The 20170-nt window shown below is 41.0% G+C and overlaps 1 protein-coding gene across 1 annotated transcript; it reads left to right on the top strand.

The window, feature by feature from the left end:
* The first annotated feature begins 17067 nt into the window (after positions 1-17067).
* LOC121239904 (monofunctional riboflavin biosynthesis protein RIBA 3, chloroplastic) lies at positions 17068-20094 on the top strand. Its single transcript, XM_041137276.1, has 7 exons — positions 17068-17272; positions 17342-17666; positions 17934-18155; positions 18269-18594; positions 19122-19251; positions 19359-19655; positions 19760-20094. Exons 1-7 carry the CDS (start codon positions 17214-17216, stop codon positions 19964-19966), a joined length of 1566 nt encoding a protein of 521 aa, XP_040993210.1. The 5' UTR covers positions 17068-17213; the 3' UTR covers positions 19967-20094.
* Positions 20095-20170: the final 76 nt, after the last annotated feature.

Here is a 20170-nt window from a genome sequence, read left to right as displayed (position 1 = left end):
GGAACAACTACCCAGGACAAAGGAAAGCTGGGCCTTCGATGGGAAGGCCCCTATGTGGTCACCGCCAACAACTACCCAGGCTCCTACTAGCTTTGAGACTCACAAGGGAACGAGCTGCCACACACCTGAAACGCCGAGCACCTGCGAAAATTTTATTACTAGAAAAGTTCATGACTTCTAATTTACATTTCCATGTCAACGGTGTATACTCTATTAATGAAAGTGTGAACTTTTAGGAACAAAAAAAGTCTCACGTATCTCAACTCCTTACTCCGTCAATGTAATATCCATCAACGTAATTTCCATCAACGTATCTCCATCAACGAAATTTCCATCGACGACTACTTACCTCCTCGCGAGGCACCAAAAGGATGAGTTACGCCTAAAACTGCTTTATCCTTCTCACGGCAGAGAATGGTCCAGCCCTCGGCTACCTGACATCTACCTTCCTTGTGAGCGTCAATAGGTGAGAGCAGACTCAGTCTCAAACTGCCCGGTAACTTATCTCCTCAAGAGATGTAAAGGGCGAGATGCACCTAAAGCCATCTCGTCCCTCCAGCGACGGAGAGCGGGTACAGCCCCTTGGCTGCCCGACAACTTACCCTAACCTCCGCCACAATGAAAAGTGGGATTAACACCAACCTGACCCAACACTTACATTCCCTGTGATGTCAATGGGTGAGAGCGGGTCCAGTCTCAAACTGTCTGACTACTTATCTCCCCATGAAGGCTAAAAGGTGGGCAGGCGGCCCAACCTTCCTCGTGGGGAGAGCGGGTCCAGTTTCTCAGCTACCAGAACAATTTATCCCGCCCCTATCACAGTGAAGAGTGGACCAGCTGCTCAGCTATCCGACACTTACCTTCCAACGAGGTACCAAAGGGATTAGCCCTTGGCTGCTCAACACTTACCTTCCCTGTGATGTCGACAGGTGGGAGTGGGTCCAGTCTCAAACTACCCGGCAACTTACCTCCCCGTGTGGATCAATAGGTGGTAGACAGCTCAACCTCCCTCGCGTGGGAGAGTGGGTCCAGTCTCTTGGCTGCCTAACAACTTACCCCACCCCCATCATAGAAGAGCGGATCGGCTTTCCAGCTATCCAACAAACTACTTCCTCAGGGGGACTAAAGGGGCGGGCTTAGCCTAAGGCATCCTGATCTTTCTCCTGGTAAATGGTGGGTTTAGTCATTTGACTACCCGATATTACACCATCTCCAAAAATGGAATGCCAAACGAGCAATGCTTTGGACTGCTCGCCTCGCTCCTTCTCTACCAAACGGAATGCCGAACAACTAACGTCTCACGTCTTTGGCAAAATGACCTAGGTTTGCAAATTTCACACTCATAGATCGAGGATGAATTATACTAACTTATTTATTTTGTCCAGTGATATATTAGACATCCCCACTCGCTCACAACGAAGAGCAGAACACCTTTTCAGCCGTCTGGCAAACTACCTCCTTGGGGGGACAAAAGGACTGTTCCCCATAGAATATAGGACCGTTCTCTCCATTACCCAAGAAGGGGAATGTTCAACTGGCAAGGTTGGCACTGGCAGGGTTGTCTAAGAGTGCGCTCGGGTTTTACTCCTTCCCTATCGAGGACCCTCGCTTTAGTGTCATCGGGTCTGGAGGGAGCTTTTACACTCTCAGTGCCCTCGAATTACTTTGGGAATTTAGGAGCACGTGATCTCTCACTCTCTCCAAAGCCTCTAGATAGCCGTGATTCCAAGCGTCACTGTGTTTCCACGAACTTGGCTCACCTCTTGCCTTAGTTTACAATGTCGGCGAGACGGCCGGGGAGCCAAGTATCGTGTCTCCACGAATTTGACTTATTCCTTGCATTGGGCCCACCAGGCCGACAGAAGAAAAAAGTAGAGGAAAAATAACATCAAGGAAGAAACAAACATCCAAGGCCCAATGACAAAGAAAAAAGACAATTTTATTGATAAGTTAAATGTATACAAAGCATGAGCAAATGGCCACAAGGGCGTCTAAAGATACTTGGTCAGAGTTCTTTACAAGGAAAGGAAATAATGTACATAAATTTACAAACAGAAGAAAAAGAAATACATCGGTACTGGAAGGGAAATGTTTAGCTGGCGGGGTTTGTCCAAGAGTGTGCTCAGGATAAGCTCTTTCCATATCAAGACACCACGCTTCATTGCCGCTGGGTCTGGAGGGAGTTCTTGCACTTTCAATGCCCTTAAATTGCTTTGGACATTCAAGAGCACATGATCTCTCATTCTCTCAAAACCCTCCAAGTAGCCATTATTACAGACGTCGTCACGGACCAAGCGAACATGCGACAACTCTTCGCACAGCTGAGGAAGGGTGGTTTCAGTGCTATCAAGGCGAGAGCGCAAGTCCAAGATGGTGGCCTCACGATCAGCTATCACACGATCGGCCTCAGTTTTCTCGAACTCCAAGGACTTCACTCTCTTATCTTTGGCCCTGAGAGAGTCCCTCTTTTCCTGCAAAGACTTTGAGGCCTCCTTGAATCTCCCTTCCAACCACTTATATGACTGGGAATCAGAGTTGTGTTGTTTAAGCAACTTCAAGTTGTTAGCTTGCAACTGCTCCAACTCCTCATATTGGTGATCGAGCGATAACTGAAGGTTGTGCCTTGCCTCCTCAGACACCGCTATTTCAAGACGATGCGAGCTGACCTTCTCCCGGGACCTCGCCAAGTTGGACTTAAGTTGGGCCTTGCGTTGACAAAGATGGAGTATCCTCTTCTGCCTCCACCGCCGACTGAATTGCACATTGACGAGGGTTTCCTCCAACTCCTGTTTTCTCTCCCTCTCTTCTTTGGCACAACACAAGGTCAACCAAGCCAAATATTGGAGTGTCCGGTTCTCGCATTCTAGTGCCTCTCGGTTGTCCACAATGAACGCCGCAAACTACCCTACACCCTGCCACGAACATTTCTAGTTAGAATTGAAAGAAAAGGCACCAAAAAAGCTTAAAAAGAGATATGGTGAGTCAAAAATTGAACTCGGAGAAGAACTCCTTAAGCCTCTTGGCCATGTCTTGGACATACGCAGAATGGTCCTAGCCTACTGCTAGCCTTGGGGCAGCTTCCCCCCTCTCCTCACAAGGGTTCTCGAGCACAATGCCATCACCTCCCCGCCCAGGGACGGACCTCCCACGGCAGGTTCAAGAATCTCTACAACCCTTGTGCCCATGGGAACTGCTGGAGCCTCACCAGCTGACACATGTGTATCGAGGCCAAGGGGGACTCCCTTGGTTTCCCTCGCCACTGTCGTCCCCACCTCGACATAAGCCCCTGTCTACACCAAGGTTGGGTTGGTGTCAAGGAAGGCCAAGGAAACACCAACGCCAGCCAATGTGGTTGGGGCCTCACCGCCCTCACCAACTTTGACCTCAACTTTAACTTCCATCGAAGCCAAGGCTGGGGTGGTGTAAGTGAAGGACAATGGAGCCTTGGCATTGGCCGCAATAGCCAAAGCTTCGCTGGCCTCCATTACCATCGCTGCAACCTCAGTCTCGGGTGCATCTGTCAGAACCCCCTCGGCCCATGAAAAGGCCCTCGTTATCTCCCTCCCCTACACCACGTTCTCGCCCCCTCACCCTCCAAGCTAGGCTCGGTCGAGACAACCTCGATTTCAAGGAAATAAGTGATGGAAGAATTCGGGATGGAAACCCGCTCAAGGAGATCTTCACCCCTGGCAAGGTGCTCTTCAGATATGGGTGAAAGAACCCTCTTGAGATTAATGTCGAGAGACAGGGGCATTATCTGGGACTCCCGAATAAGACTGTCCAAAAGGACTCCATAAAATCACATAGAGAGCAACTCTTCTCCAGGTGAAAGTCCCACAACCCCCATATTGCCCAGCGCGATTGGGGAAGAAGCCTCTAAAATAATTGGGAGAACCTCCCTGTGCTGTGTGAGATTGGCCATCGGCAGATCTGCCCGAATTGGCTGAAGAGGATCAGAACCACCTACCCCACATAGGGGAGAGGAAGAAGGCACGATGCGAGGAGGCTATATGGTCACCATCACCTTCTTTGCCGACCTCGACTTTGGCATTTGAATGAGCACCACAACAGAAGATTGCTCTGGAGGGGGAATGGGCATTTCGTTAGAGTCGGCTTTGGCAGGAGACTCCCTCTTGAGTTTCTTCCCCTTCCCCTCCATTGGCGGTGGGGGAACGTCTACGGACTTGGGGCATAGTCGCCTATATCGGTATGGTCTGGTCAACAAAATGCATGTTGGCCGGAGGAGGCAAGTATCGCCGAAGACAACCCTCATCTAGCAGGGCCTCAGAAAAAACATCGTCTTGGTAGGCTTTCACCTAAGTGCGAACGACCACGATCCGGCTCACTTCCTGGGGAGTCGCTGAGGGCCTGAAGCTCTTGTCATTGCCCACGACTCCCCAGATGGCGTGCACAGGGTAGTCACGCAAATTGGCTTGCCCGACTGGGAACTCTCATCCCTCCCATCCCTTATCAGACAAGAACAAAAAGCGTCGGCTCCACCCCTTCACCCTGTTGTACTGCGGCTCTAAATGAGCCAATGCTAGAATGGATCTGAAACTGCAAGTGTTGCCACACTACTTCAAAAGATTGTGGGTATGGAGGAACTCAGGGAACTCAGAACCTGCCTCCTCCAGCGCTTTTCGCCAGATGACGCAAAACGATACCAAGATCCTTCATGCATTTAGGTGGAGTTGGGCAGGTGCCAAGTGCAGGTAGTCCAGCACATTACGAACAGAACAGCAAAAAGGCAGCCTAAGGCTGCTGGAGAACATGCTAGGGTACACAGCCACCTTCAATGCATACCCTTCAGAGTCCACAGTGCCTTCGTTAGGAGACGGCATCTCAAACTCTACAATGCTAGGCACCTTATAAGTTGACCTCAGAGACTCCAACTCACTAGGAGTCACCACCGACCGCTATGAGAACTCGTCGAATCTCTATGACTCGGTGTGGACCTTAGGAGGATCTAGGCCCCCGGGAGCATGTGAAGAACCAGAAGGCTTGGCTAGCTTAGGATTTTTAAAGGTAGGACGTGAAGAGTTCTTTGAAGCCATATGAACGTGGAAACAGAAGAAGGGAAAATGAGACACACATATAGGGAGATTTGAAGAGAAAGTGAAGAAGTGCGAAGAGCTCTAAGAAAAGAAGAGAAGGCAAAATGGGCTCCAATGTCGAAACGATGGGGGATTTAAATAGACCCCATCAATGATTGGCATCTCCAAAATCGTGGGAACGCAAGCACCCCACAAAGATGGCAAGATATGCATGAATCTCGCAGCATGTATTATGCCACATGACGTGGAGAGAAGGAGCCGCCTGACACTATCAATGCTAAGAGAACTAGAAGGACGCAATCAAATGTGAAATCTAACCGTTAGAAAACATGCCAATGAAGTCGAAAGAGGAACAGTTGCCTGACATTGTTAAAATAACAAAAAAGCCACACAGGCATGATCTAGAGCCCGTGACCTGACAAGTAGAAGAGCCGAGAGAGAAATAACCGCTCATTCTAGGAAATAGGATCTCAGCGGTAGAGACAACGAGAAAGTATATAGCATGAAGATGAAGGCCAAAAGGAATTCCCATTGGACTAGTCTGATAAAAATTGGCGGAGTAACTGTAAGGAGATTTTTTCCCCCTATCAGCCCTTAAAGCAAGCCCATGAGGGACCACTGAGGAAGTAAGTCAGAGAGCCTGACTAAGCCTAGTCAAGCTCAATGACCCTCCTCTAAAAGGATCTGTGGATTTAATTCCAAGATATTTATCATAAGAATCTATGGATTTAATTCCATCAATGCTAGTAATAATGTTTTTGGTGTCTTCTCTGGTATTGTTGCTGAAGAAAAATGATGCCTTGTCCTTATTTAATCTATGCCCTAAGCTTTTTCATAAGTTTCCAAAGTGCTCAATAGTCAACTCCATTCCAATGAGTTAGCTTTACAAAAAAAAAACAAATTGTCATCAGCAAAAAAATAAGTGATTAATATGAAACTGACCTATTTGCATAGGAATTCCAACAATGAGTCCAAATGCTTCACTTGGTTAAGTTGTTGACTTAGTGCTTCATAACATAGAATGAAGAGGTAGGGTGATAAGGAATCACCCTGCCTAATACCCCTGGTTGGCTTGAATGAATTTTGTGGAACACCATTGATAATTAGAGAAAAAGGAAATGTAGATACACACTTCAAGACTAACTGAGTCCAATGACTTGCAAATCCCATTTTTTCCATAATAGATCTCAGAAACTACCACTCTATCATATTATAGGCTTTACTCATATCCAACTTCAAGGTCATGTAGCCATCACTCCCTTTTATTCTACTTTGTATGGAGTGCATTGATTCATAGTCTACAATCACATTATTTGAAATTAGTCTTTCTGGAACAAAGGCACTCTGTGTAGGAGATATGATCAATGACAATTTTCTTTAATCAATTAGCTAGAGCTTTGGATACAATCTTGCACGACACATTACAGAGACTAATTGGTCTATATTCAATGAGTTTGTAAGGTTTTTTTTTTTTTTTTTTTTTTTGTTATCATGGGAATCAGTGTTATGAAAGTCTCATTAATCTCATGTGACCATCTATCTGAGTTTAAAGCATCCAAGATTGCTACACATACATTCTGTCCCACTGTATTCCAATGCTTTTGGAAGAAAGTTGTTGGAGAACTATCAGGTCTTGGAGAGCTTAAAGAGTTCATCTGAAAAATGGCTTCCTGAATTTCATTTGCAGTGAATTCTTGTAATAGAGACTCATTGATTTCTGGTGTAACCAAATTTCCCATTGGTTGCAAGTAAAAATAAATTCCCACTGGATGTGAAGTTGTAAAAAGATCCTGATAGTATCTTTGGAAAGCCTGGCCAATTCCCAAATGTGTGATGTTACAGTTCCACCTTCCCTATCTGTGATCCTATCAATGGATTTTGTCTTCTTTCTTTGATTAGCACATATGTGAAAAATTTTGGTGTTTCTGTCCGCATCCCTCAACATCTTTGTTTTGCTCTTTGCCTCCATTTCAAGGCTTATTCTTCATGCATAAGATTCACTTCCTGCTGGAGCTTCTTAATTTCCATTGTATACCTTCCCAAATTTTCACCTTCAAGATGCTGAATCTGTTCAATCTGAGCATTAAGTGTACCTTCTTGATAAAATCAAGACTCCAAAATTCTACACAGAACCCCTTCTAGCATCGCTGCACAACGTCGTCAAAAGTTCCTGCCCGTCGAAAGTCCTACCGGCCACCAAGGGAGAAACTTGAAAATAATTTTTTGGGAAGAAATGGATTACTGTTCTCATGGGGGAGGGCGCTGATTATTCACAAACTTGAAAATAATTTGTGGAGAAGAAACTGATTGATTATAATTGTTCACATCGCTGGGTGGGGCACTAATGCTAGTCACAAACTTGAAAATAATTTGTGGGGAAGAAACTGATTGATTATTGTTCACGTTGGGGCCGATGGGGCTAATCAATTAGGAAGAAGCTGATTATTCTTCACATGGGGGCACTGATTAGGAAGAAATTTGAACAAGCCAAAAACCCAGTTGAACAAGCCATGAGTTCAGAGTATTATCAACATTATGGATTAACACAATAGTTCAAATAAAGATGAACAAGCCAGAAACCCAATCGAAATTCACAAACTTGTTCACAGAATATCAGTAACAATCAAACCCAAAAACAACCAACATGAACATCAGTACCAATCGAAACCTAACAACAACCAACATGAAAAAAATTTCAAGAGAACAGTGTGCGTAGGAATAGAGAACAACCACAAATTTAGGGGCTTCATCGTCGATGGCAATGGATGGTCGGAGTGAATAGGTCTTCGTCACATCAATATTGAATCCTAATGGCGATGACTAGTCCTGACGTCAACGATGACTCTGAGAGATTCGTGATTAGTTTGTATAGTTGGAGCCCACGAGTCACGACAACGACAACCCCTCACGACAATGGCGACACCTCACGGCAATGACGACTCCTCACGACAATGGAAACTCCTCACGGCGTCACTTCTCACAGGTTTCAGATTTTGCAAATGGGAGAGGCTGAGGGATGAAGGGCTTGCAAATGGGAGGCTCACGGGTTTCACACCAAGGTCCTCATTCTTGTCTGTCGTGGTCTTATAGTTAGCTAAATGAATGCCCACGTGGCATCCGCCCATTGGTGGGTTGTTTTTTGGAGAAAACCAGCACGGTCGGGTAGAAGATTTTCTCAATGCATAGATATCAAAATGGAGTTATCATCCGAGCTATGAATTGAAAGACTCTGAATAAAAAGTCCTAGAAAAAGGCTATGCAGCTCTGTACTTCCAAAAGCCCTATCAAGTATTTCTTTTGTAAAACTGCTCCCTTCTCTATTATTACACCAGGTACATTTGTCACCTTGGTACTTCAATTCACTCGAGCCACTATCCTCCACAGCTTTTCTGAAATTCTCCATTTGACTATATGGTCTAGATGCTCCCATATATTTCTCATTTATCTGAAGCATTTCATTGAAATCACTCATGCACAGCCAAACAGTGCGACTAAGGGGTTTTAAAGCTCTAAGTAACCTCCAACTTTTCATTCTTTTTGCAGTTACAAGATCACCATAAAAATCAGTGAGCAAGTAATACTTTCCAAGTTCCTTATGAACATTTTAGCAGAAGTATGCTTTTGAGTGTAGGACATCAATTCAACTTGCAACTGAGAGCACCATAGAAAGGCTAAACCACCACTGCAGCCTCTACTTTCCACCACAAACTTTGATCAAAACCAATTCTATTTCTAACTTTCTCCACCCTTGCTCTACTACTTGTTGTTTCAATTAAGAAAACTATGGATGTGCGCTTAATTCTCACCAAATGGTGAAGTTTCCTAACTATGCGAAGGTTCTCAAACACTCGAGAGTTTCAGCTTAAGCAATTCATTGCTACTAGTGGAGTTGCATAGTAGACTCCACTATATCATCTTGATTTATGTTCATTTCAGGATTGAGCTTTGTTTTTTATATTTTAAAAAGAGAATTATCCATCCCCTCTTCTACTTTCTTGTTTTGTTATAAAAAAATGTAACACTGCAAACTACATTCTTGTTTTGCTATAAAAAAAAAAAATGTAACATTTTATTATTTTTGGATCATCCATTATTTAAAAAATAAATAAATTTAAAGGTTGATAGACAATGTTACCTCATTATAATGAGATAGAAGTGAGATAAGGATATAATTTGTATGATTTTTCAATAAAAAAAAAATGGGTAATGACTATGTTCATCGGCCGAATCAAGAAGAAAATCGCCAAAGACAATTTGCTTTTATCCGTTAAATGAATCAATTGGTTGTGACTTGAGGGGCAGAAAAATACTGTAGTTGTCTATTTTCACATTTTATAGGATAACTTTACTTCCTACTGACTCAATATTCTAACACAAGGAAACTTGAAAACGAGAAAATAGTAATATAGCTAAAAAAAACTCGAGCTCTAGCAGTAGCTAGTAAAACTAGAAACATTATAACTAGCACATGAGGTTCATGGGTGGACGAAAATGGGGTGGGATGAGACACATTTTAAAATTCTAACATCAATAAATAGAATAATGTTATATATAATTATAGGTTGTGCAAGCGCCGCACATTATTTTTTAAAAAGAGTGCAATCTATTAACCATATTAGTTCAAATGAGCCAAATATCACTACCGTGATTTTTGTCATCATAAACCAGAAAATCAGCATAATATAAATCCCAATGATTCTGCAGTCAAATAGTACAGATATTGTTCAACATGATTTTATTCTTTCATTTCATATCTAGTTCATTGGTTGAGCTATAACAATACATTACATAAGTTGTAATCTCTCATAGACCTCTATATTTAAACACAAGCATTACGCCTATGAAAGTGTGACATTCTTCCTCATCATATTTTCTTACATGGTGGTATCATACACCCATAAAGGCTAACACCTTCGATCCTTATGGCAGAAACTAATTCCATCAGCACCTTTACTATTCCAAACATCGCCCAGTTTATCTCTATTAAACTAGATCAACATAACTACCTATTGTGAGTATCTCAATTTTTACCTGTACTACACACCTATGATCTTTTGGGAATTGTTGATGGGAGCGAACTTTGTCCACCCCAGTTCATTCCCACCTCTGTTGTCCACCCCAGTTCATTCCCACCTCTGCTAACAATCCCACCCCCAAGCTCAACCCTGACTTTGTCCTTTGGACAAAGAAATGTCAGTTTATTCTCAGTTGGTTGAATGCAGCTCTTACAGAGAAGGTTATGGGTACCATCTATGGTCTCAATACCTTTAAACTGGTTCGAACCTCTCTTGCCACACAGTTTGCCTCACAATCTTGATCCCGTGTTGCTCATTTAAAAAGACAGCTACAAACACTCAAACAGGAATCTAAAATCTACACAATCTATCTCAACTTAGCCAAGCAATATGTAGATTAGCTTGCTGTAGTAGGGAAAACAGTTGATGATGAAGATCTTATTTCTTACATAGTGAGTGTTCTTCATCCATCCTATACGCCTTTCGTTACCCCTTTCTCCTTTGCTACCATAGGCCCCATGACTTTTGAATCTTTTTCAATCTGAACAGCTCAATTTTGAAGCCTTACTTTCTTCCCACACCACTTATATTCTTCCCAACTCTAAGCAATTTGCTATGTTTTCCAACAAATCTGGTAAAAACTTTCCTACTCGCAAGAACAAACATTTCAATTCATACAAGCAAATGCCATTCCGCAACAAACAACCCAAACAACAACCTTCTTAGCCCTCCCAGTTTACTTCCTCTCAAAACTCTTCACAATCATCCTGTGTCTATAAATCTCACTCTCTAGTTCCGTGCCAAATTTGTGGCAAACCAAGTCACAATACTCTAGAATGTTATCACATAATGGACTTCTTTTATCAAGGAGACATCCATTGTTTGAGTTGGCAGTAGGGGTGGGCAAAAGCTTCAACCACTCCAACTCCGTCTGAGCTTCGACGTCGCTCCGACTCCAACAAAGTCGGAGTTTTCAGAAATCAGGGTCAGAGTCAGAGTTACTCTGACTCCTTTAGCGGAGTCGAAGTCAGAATTTGGAGCCCACATGCACTCCGAAGTCTGACACTTTTTTTAAAAAATTGGCCTAACTAAACAACGTTGTTTTGTTTAAAGCGGAACGACGTTGTTTTATTCACAAGGGGGTCCAAAACGTAGGACTCCCTTCATTTCATTCTCACTTCTCCCCCTCATTCTCGCACAGGAACTCTCTCTCATTTCTGGTTCTCCTTCTCCAACATCTTCTCTCCCCGTCTCTCTCCGAACATGTATTTCAAGGATCTCTCGGGGCTTTTTGACCACTTGCAACAAAGTTGTGCTGACAGTGTAGGTTTGTTGAATGTTATGCCTATGAGGATGAAATACAAATATAATAAATATTAGAGGATGTTAAGAAAATAAATAGATTATTATTTGTGGTTGCAATCCTTGACCTCCAATATAAGTTGGCGATTTCAGAATTTTGAATTAGGAACATCCTCGGTGATGAGGATGCTGATCAGTTTATTAGTGAGCTTAAAGATAGCTCCTTATGCTGATCAGTTTATTAGTGAGCTTAAAGATAGCTCCTTACGCCCGACCGGCTCAACATCTTCCTTAGATGACACACTTGCACAGAGTTCAAATTTATTACGGCTACGACGGTATCATCAAAACCATGCATCGAGGAATATTATGTAGTGTAAATCTGAGTTTGAGCGTTACTTTTTGAAAGATATCGAAACACCTAGTGAAATATTCTAGATACTAACTTGGTGGAAGGCAAATTCTGAAAAGTTTCTAGACCTTTCTCAAATAGCCAGGGATGTACTAGTTATTTCTATCACTACGATTGCCTCTGAGTCAGTGTTTAACACCGGATGTCGTGTCTTGGATGCCTATCGGAGTTCATTGTCTCTGACCACCGTCGAGGCACTCGTTTGTACACAGAAATGGTCAAGTTCAACGCCCATTGGAGTAGATATTATTGATGCCGAGAGTTATATTCTTGAATCGGGTAACTTTATAGTTTTAAATAATTATTTACATAATTTTAATGTTTTCATTATTTAAAACACCGTCGAGGCACTTGAATCGGAGTCAGAGATGATTACCTCTGATTTTAATATTTTTAAACATGGATAGGCTAATCTGAATTTTAGATTGGGCCTTGGATATTAAGTCGTGGGCCCAGGCCCAATCTAAGCAGGGCAAGCCCACATGCACTCTGATCGGAGCTCTGAACTCTGATCGGGTTGAACTTCAACTCCGATCAGAATCAGGGTCGGAGATGATTTTTACCTCTAACCCTAGTCGGAGTCGGAGGCAAGAGGTGGACATTCCGACTTTGTCGGAGTCAGAGCCCACCCTTAATTGGTAACCATGGTGGCTAAATCAAATGTTGTCCATTTGGAAGAACTTGAGCAACTGTGGTATGCTGATAGTGCTGCAAATAATTACATCACTTCCACACTTGAGAATCTCCATTTACAGTAACCAGTCGAGGGCACATACAATGTTACTTTTGGAAATGGTTCCCACATGTCCATTGCAAATACTAGTTCTACTACGTTTCTCTCTAATGGCTCTTCTTTGCATTTAAAACACATCTTACATTGTACTAGTGCATCTGCCAATCTCCTTTGAATTCAACAATTTTGTAATGACAATAATTGTCACTTTATCCTAACTGCTAATTTATTTATGGTGAAGGACAATCACACTCAGAAGATACTCTTGCAAGGAAAAAGTAAGGATGGACTCTACCCGATGCACTTGAACTCGTTGCTCATGAATAAACCAAAAACTCCTACAGCTTTCTTTGGCATTAAGACATCATTTCCCATCTGGCACAGTCAACTAGGACATCCAGCTCCTGATATTTTCAAACATGTCATTAACAATTTTAATTTACCAATTTCCAAGTCAATATCATATGTTGTATGTGTACCCTATCAACTAGCAAAGAATAAGAAGCTCTCATTTTCTGTTTCTACTCGACAAAGCATTCATGCACTTGAATTGTTACATTCTGATGTGTGATCCTCTCCCATTTCCTCTATTGAAGACTTTCATTACTATGCGATTTTTGTAGATGATTTTTTCAAGTACACTTGGTTCTTCCCTCTCAAACTCAAGTCAGATGTTCTACAATGCTTCATCAAATTTAAAAGTCTTGTAGAAAATCTTTTTTCATTTAAGGTTAAAAACTTCCAATCAGATAGAGGAGGGGAGTTCACTTCCCTTTCCTTTAAGCAATTCCTCAAACAAAATGGCATCCATCATAGACTCTCATGCCCCTACACAGCCCAACAAAATGGTGTAGATAAGCGAAAGCATCACCACATCATTGAAAGTGGTCTTGTTCTTCTTGCCACTTCACACCTCTCCAAAATCTATTGGCCCGATGCTTTTTCTACTGCTATTTATCTCATCAATAGGTTGCCAAGCCCACCCTTCATTTCACCTCTCCATACAAAAAATTATTCTACAAGGATTCTGCCTACCAATCTCTCAAAGTCTTTGGTTATACGCGTTTTCCTCTTCTTTGACCCTACAACAAACACAAACTGGAATTGAGGACCAAACATTGTATTTTTCTTAGCTATCCTTCCAATTACAATGGTTATAGTTGTCTTGACCCAAGCTCTAATAGGATGTTTCTCTCTCAGCATGTGGTTTTTGATGAGCAGTGTTTTACAACAAAAGGTTATGCCACATCCTACTCTCAGCCTTGCAAAGATCTTCCATTAGGTATTGTCTCTTCCGCCTCATCTTTAAATCATTTTTCCACTCTTCTTTTTCCTTACTTATTTTCATTGACAACTACTTCTTCCACTCTCCCCTCCCCTACCTCTATAGAAGAATCTTTAACAACATGCTCCCTCCTATCGATGTCCCATCTGCATCAATTTCCCCTTCTCCTCAGGCCTCATCTCACTCATCTTAGCAACCCACTCCTCATATTTCTCATCCCATGATCACTAGAGTAAGGGCTAGTAACTCTCAACCAAAACACTTTCCAGACTACTAGTTATATTACTCCATAAAATACCCCATTAAAGTTTTTCATTCCATTTCTCTACCACCTGAACCAACCTCATTTATTCAAGTTGTAAAATCCTTGGAATGGAAAGTAGCCATGACTTCTGAGTTTCAAGCTCTTCAAGCAAACCAAACTTGGATTCTCTGCTCATGTCCCATCAATCACAATGTAGTTCACTGCAAGTGGGTGTTCAAAGTGAAGTAAAAAAGCTTATGGATCTCTTGATAGATGTAAGGACCACTTAGTAGCCAAAGGCTATAAACAACGAGATGGCATTGACTACACCGAGACTTTTAGTCCAGTGATAAAACCAACCACCATTCGAATCGTTCTTAGTCTTGCAGTTCATTATAGTTGGCAGATCAAGAAATTAGATGTTTCAAATGCCTTCTTACATGGCTCTTTGCAAGAGATTGTTTTCATGGCGCAACCACCTGTCTTCAAACATCCACAATTCCCCAACCATGTTTGTAAGCTCCAAAAGTCCATCTATGGACTCAAACAAGCCCCATGGGCTTGGTTTCAAAAACTGTCCCAAGTGTTGATTGCTCTTGGCTTCCTAGAATCACAACTTGACCATTCTCTTTTTACATTTTCAAGATAATATTCATCTTTACTTGCTTGTCTAATTTGATGATATACTTGTCACAAGAACTCATTTGGAACACATATCCTCCTTGATTAAACTCCTACAACAAGAATTTGCCTTAAAATATCTTAGTCACTTGGCTTTCTTTCTAGGCATTCAAGCCACTCGGGATCACACTGGTCTTTACTTAACACAATCCAAATATATTTTGGATTTACAGCATCAAGCTCACATGATTGGTGCCAAACCATGTTCCACCCCAATATCATCTGGCACCAATTATTTCAACATGAACGAGAACCTTTTACTAATGGCACTAAATATTGACAAATTGTGGGGGCCTTCCAATAATGCACTCTGACTAGACCTGACATTGTTTACTTAATTAACCATGTAAATTTCTTCATGCCCCTACCAGCACTCATTGGTCCGCAACTAGACGAGTATTAAGATATCTCAAAGGTACCATCACCCATGGTCTGCATCTCTCTTGTGGTACACTCTTTCTTACTACCTACTGTGATTCAGATTGGACAGGCTCCATAGATGATAGACAATCAACCAACAGATTTGGTATTTATCTTGGCCCCTGTCTTATCTCATGGAGTGCAAAAAAACAAGTTGTTGTCTCTCAAAGCATAACTGAAGTTGGATATAGGTCCCTTACCATAGCCACGAATGCTCTTCAAAGACCTTAAAATCTCTCTTCCCACTGCGCTCATAATCTGGTGTGACAACTTGGGAGCTCTGGCTTTGGCTTCTAACCCCATCTTCCATGCTCAAACCAAGCATATTGAAGTGGATTATCACTTTATCTGAGAAAAGGTTCTCAACAACAATATTTGTCTTAAACACATCTCCTCCTTAGAGAAGTGTGCTGATATATAGGGGTGTAACAAGTCCGGTTCAGTCTGATTTTTCTGGTATATTATGCATATAGTATATATATTATGCTATATATATTATAGTATATAATAATATAGTGATAATATATTGTAGTATATTATAATGTATATTATAATTGTATTATAGACTACAATGATATATTATAATATATAATATAGTGATATATTATAGTATATTATAATATATAGTGATATTGTACTAGTATAACTATTAATACTATAGACTATAGTGATAATATATAGTTCTTTTTATGGGATTTTAAATTTTAATGTTATTTTAATTAGTAATTTTGCATATAATACAAGATTAATTTATATATAATTATATATTTTAGATATCAAAATTTTACAGAATATAAAAATCATATAAAAAATATTTTTTATAATATAAAAAATTAAAAATATATGTTTATATGAACCGGTTATCCGGTCCGGTTCAGTAAACCAGAACCATACTAATTTTGATCGGTTTTGAAAAAAATCGAACCGGTACCGGACCGAACTCACCGTTTCGGTTTGGTCCGATTTATCATTTTTTTTCACGCTACTAATATATTTACAAAACAAGTCACTACCACTAGGTTCTTATTTCTATTAACAAGCTGATCCGACCACTCACCATCAACTTGCAGGGGGTGTTAACCATAATAGTTCAAATAAGCCAAATATCCCGTGAATCTTGTCATCATAAACCAAAAAATCATCATAATATAAATCCCAGTGATTCTGTAGTCAGATATTATAGATATTGTTCAGCATGATTTTATTCTTTCATTCCATATTTAGTTCATTAGTTGAGCTGCACAAATTCATTTCATAAGTTGTAATCTCTCATAGGCCTCTGTATTCAAACACAAGCATTGTGTAAATGAAAGTGTGACCTTCTTCCTCATCTTATTTTCTTACGAAGTTTATCACTAAAAGATTACCTTTTTTATGTGAATTTTATATTTACTCAAAAATTAAAAAATATGTTACACTTATGCAACTCCATGACGACAAATATTAATCAATGCCACGTAGGTAGTTGATGGAGTAGCAGAATCCTGGCAATGCATACAAAACATGACTTTGATCATACGTGAGGCTCATTCATCGGTGAGGCTTACGGATAGATTAAGGTGTTGTTTGAATAGTAAATTAAGATGAGATGAATTGAAATAAAAGTTAAAAATTGAATAAAATATTATTATAATATTATTTTTTAATATTATTATTATTTTAATAATTAAAAAAATTGAATTATTTATCATATTTTATATAAAAATTTTAAAAAATTTATAATAATAAAATAAATTAAAATGAAACACTTTTACTCTTCCAACAAACACGACGGATGTTTGACGGAATTGGACGAGATGGCGGAGAGCCGTTGCCCAAGCCTAACCACAGTGATCAAGCAGCTTTATCATTTATGTGGTTAAAAACTTTTTGGAAGTTCCGTACATTTCTAAATAGTATAAAACTTCCGGATAATGGTGCTGACTAGAGCAAACACATCCAGAACTAGAGGTGGGCTTTTTTCCCTTCATTCGATACGTGACATGCATACCAAAAGCACGTAGAATATAATTTCCTTCATAGACGGTACAGTAGTTTCTTCAAAACTCTCTGAGGCTTCTTAAATCTATGGATTCTGCTTTGTTTCCTCATCCCTTGTTTTCCCTGCATGTCTTCACCAGCTCACGGTAAGCTCTCTCTGTCTCTGCCCTCTTCACGTTGAATAAACGGATGTTCCAATGACGATTTTGTTGCAGATGGCACCGATCCTTGGCGGCTTGTCAGAGCACGGGATTTTACCTATACAAGCACAGGTTATTGAATCATCCTTGTTTGGGTACTAGGATTTCTGAAGTTGGTGCCGGAAACCTGTATGATGACAGCACTTTGAAGGGGACTGAAAATGGCTCTCTGTTGGGCTCCTTTGACGAGTCGGCTTCAGCACCATTTGGGACACTAGACGCTGAAATTACTCCAGAAACCATTGATTTCTTTGTCAGCGATGCTGAGGGTGACCCTGACTGTCCATCCGACGGATACTCTTCGATTGAGCAGGCGCTTAATACACTACGCCAAGGAAAGGTTGGTTTCATCGTTATTCTGATCATAGTGTTTGACAATTTATGCGAATTGGAAGTGAAAGCCCGAACATGATGAACTTCAAGCATGATTTATCCTATCTGACCCATCTTTGCAAATTATATAGTTATTGATAAACCAGAACTAGTTTGCTTCATGAGATTTATAAGATTAGTTATACCCGAATTCAAATGGGTACGTACCTAGCTTTCTTCACAAAACTCTAATCTTGGTGAAGGTTAATGTTAACCTCCGTCGCGAATTCCATAGTTTGTGATTGTTGTAGATGATGAAAGTGGAGATGTTGAAGGAAACCTTATCATGGCAGCAACTTTTACAAGTCCCAGGGACGTAGCCTTTATGGTTAAGCACGGATCAGGAATTGTTTCGGTGGGTATGAAAGAGGAGGATCTTCAAAGACTGAAGCTTCCTCTAATGTCGCCAGACACTGAAGATGAAGACTCTTCTGCCCCCACTTTCACAATCACAGTGGTACCGTCTCTAGGCGATTCTTACTTCTTGGGCTTGTATAAATTTACAGCACCATGCATATACTACCATATAAATTGGAGGTTTGCATCAACGTGTCTTGTTTGCCTGCATAGGATGCAAAAACTGGCACTTCAACTGGAGTATCATCTTCGGACAGGGCAAAGACTGTTCATGCCCTCTCATCTCCCGAGTCTAAGCCAGAACACTTCCGAAGGCCGGGTCATGTTTTTCCTCTCAAGTACAGAAATGGAGGGGTTCTTAGAAGAGCTGGTCACACTGAGGCTTCTGTAGATTTAGTTTCACTGGCTGGCTTGCGACCAGTTTCCGTTCTTTCTGCTGTTGTTGACGAAGATGATGGTTCCATGGCGTCTTTGCCCATTTTAAGGAAGTTGGCGTTGGAGCACAGCATTCCAATTGTGTCTATAACTGATTTAATTAGGTGAGCTACACACTGATCACGTATTGATTCAGTACAGAAGATGAAAACTTCTTGTTAAATGTTTTAAACTTTTTCCTTATCAGCACTCGGCAGCCTCTTTCGGATGTCTTTCCTGGTATAAAAGAAAATAAATTGTCAATTTAATAAGGCGAAGCTGAATTCAGGTGATATGCATGTGAATGTTGGTATTATGTGCATACACTGAACGTGTAAACACTCTTTTTCAATAATTACAGTGGCTTTAATCATGAGCAAAGTAGAATGAATTTGTACTATGTCTGTTAGAATCTAACTTCAATAACTAAATTTATTTCTTTCTATTAGTTTAAAAGACAAGTTGTAATGTCAGAAGAAGTTTTTTAAAAAGGGGGAGTCTATGAACAAAAGGGGGGGTTATACTTTTTTTTTTAGAACTTTAGTTCTTCTTGCTGTCCAATATAAATTCTAACATTTAACGTTCAAAGGGGGAGGGAGGCAAAAACGACTATGCTTACTGAATAATATGATTGTGTGTACTCTGCTTATAGGTACAGGAGAAAGAGGGAGAATTTGGTTGAAAGGACTGCTATTTCACGTTTGCCCACAAAATGGGGTCTATTTCAGGCACACTGCTATCGCTCAAAGCTAGATAGAACAGAACATGTAGCGGTTGTAAAGGTAAAACTGGTCCTTATACCAGAAGGGTTCATCTAATAAACTGTAGCTGTGCCATTTTCTGCTAAGCTTTTTTTCTTAAAAGAAAATTTTCCTTCAAAATTTCACAGGGAAACATTGGCCATGGAGAAGATGTTTTAGTAAGGGTTCATTCAGAGTGTTTAACAGGGGATATATTTGGTTCAGCTCGCTGTGATTGTGGTAACCAGTTGGATTTGGCGATGCAGTTAATAGAGCAAGCTGGTAGAGGTGTTGTTGTTTACCTTCGAGGTCATGAAGGAAGAGGAATAGGCCTAGGTCACAAACTTCGGGCCTATAATTTGCAGGATCAAGGCCATGACACAGTCCAGGCCAATATAGAACTTGGCCTAGCTGTTGATGCACGCGAGTATGGCATTGGTGCCCAGGTCAGTTTCTAGTTTTTTTTTTTTTTTAGTGATCCTCTTTGATTCCAAAACTTCCTCTGCATAGTCATAGTTGGTGACTGACCTTCCAAAATTGATGCCTGCAGATTCTAAGAGACATTGGAGTTCGAACAATGCGGCTAATGACCAATAATCCGGCCAAGTTCACTGGTCTGAAGGGGTACGGCTTGGCAGTCATTGGGCGGGTTCCTGTCATGACGCCTATTACAGAGGAAAACAAGAAGTACTTGGAAACCAAACGAACCAAGATGGGTCATGTTTACGGGTCTGATATACAAGGACCATTAGCCTGATTCATCAATCCAAATGTAAATAACCTAGAAGAGCAAACATGTTCGTTCGTTTACAAACAAATCAGCCAATTCTTACGGTACAAAATAGAGTTACAACAGGTTTTTGGCCTATTAATTCAATTTGTTAACGACCATTCTCTTTCGTTTCAATTAGTCAAGGACTGCGCTTCCCTCTTTTTCATTAATTTAGTTGGGAAATTTACT

Source organism: Juglans microcarpa x Juglans regia, chromosome 7D (assembly GCF_004785595.1).
Source record: "Juglans microcarpa x Juglans regia isolate MS1-56 chromosome 7D, Jm3101_v1.0, whole genome shotgun sequence".
NCBI classification, from domain to species: domain Eukaryota; kingdom Viridiplantae; phylum Streptophyta; class Magnoliopsida; order Fagales; family Juglandaceae; genus Juglans; species Juglans microcarpa x Juglans regia.
This window is presented reverse-complemented; position numbering and strand designations above follow the sequence as displayed.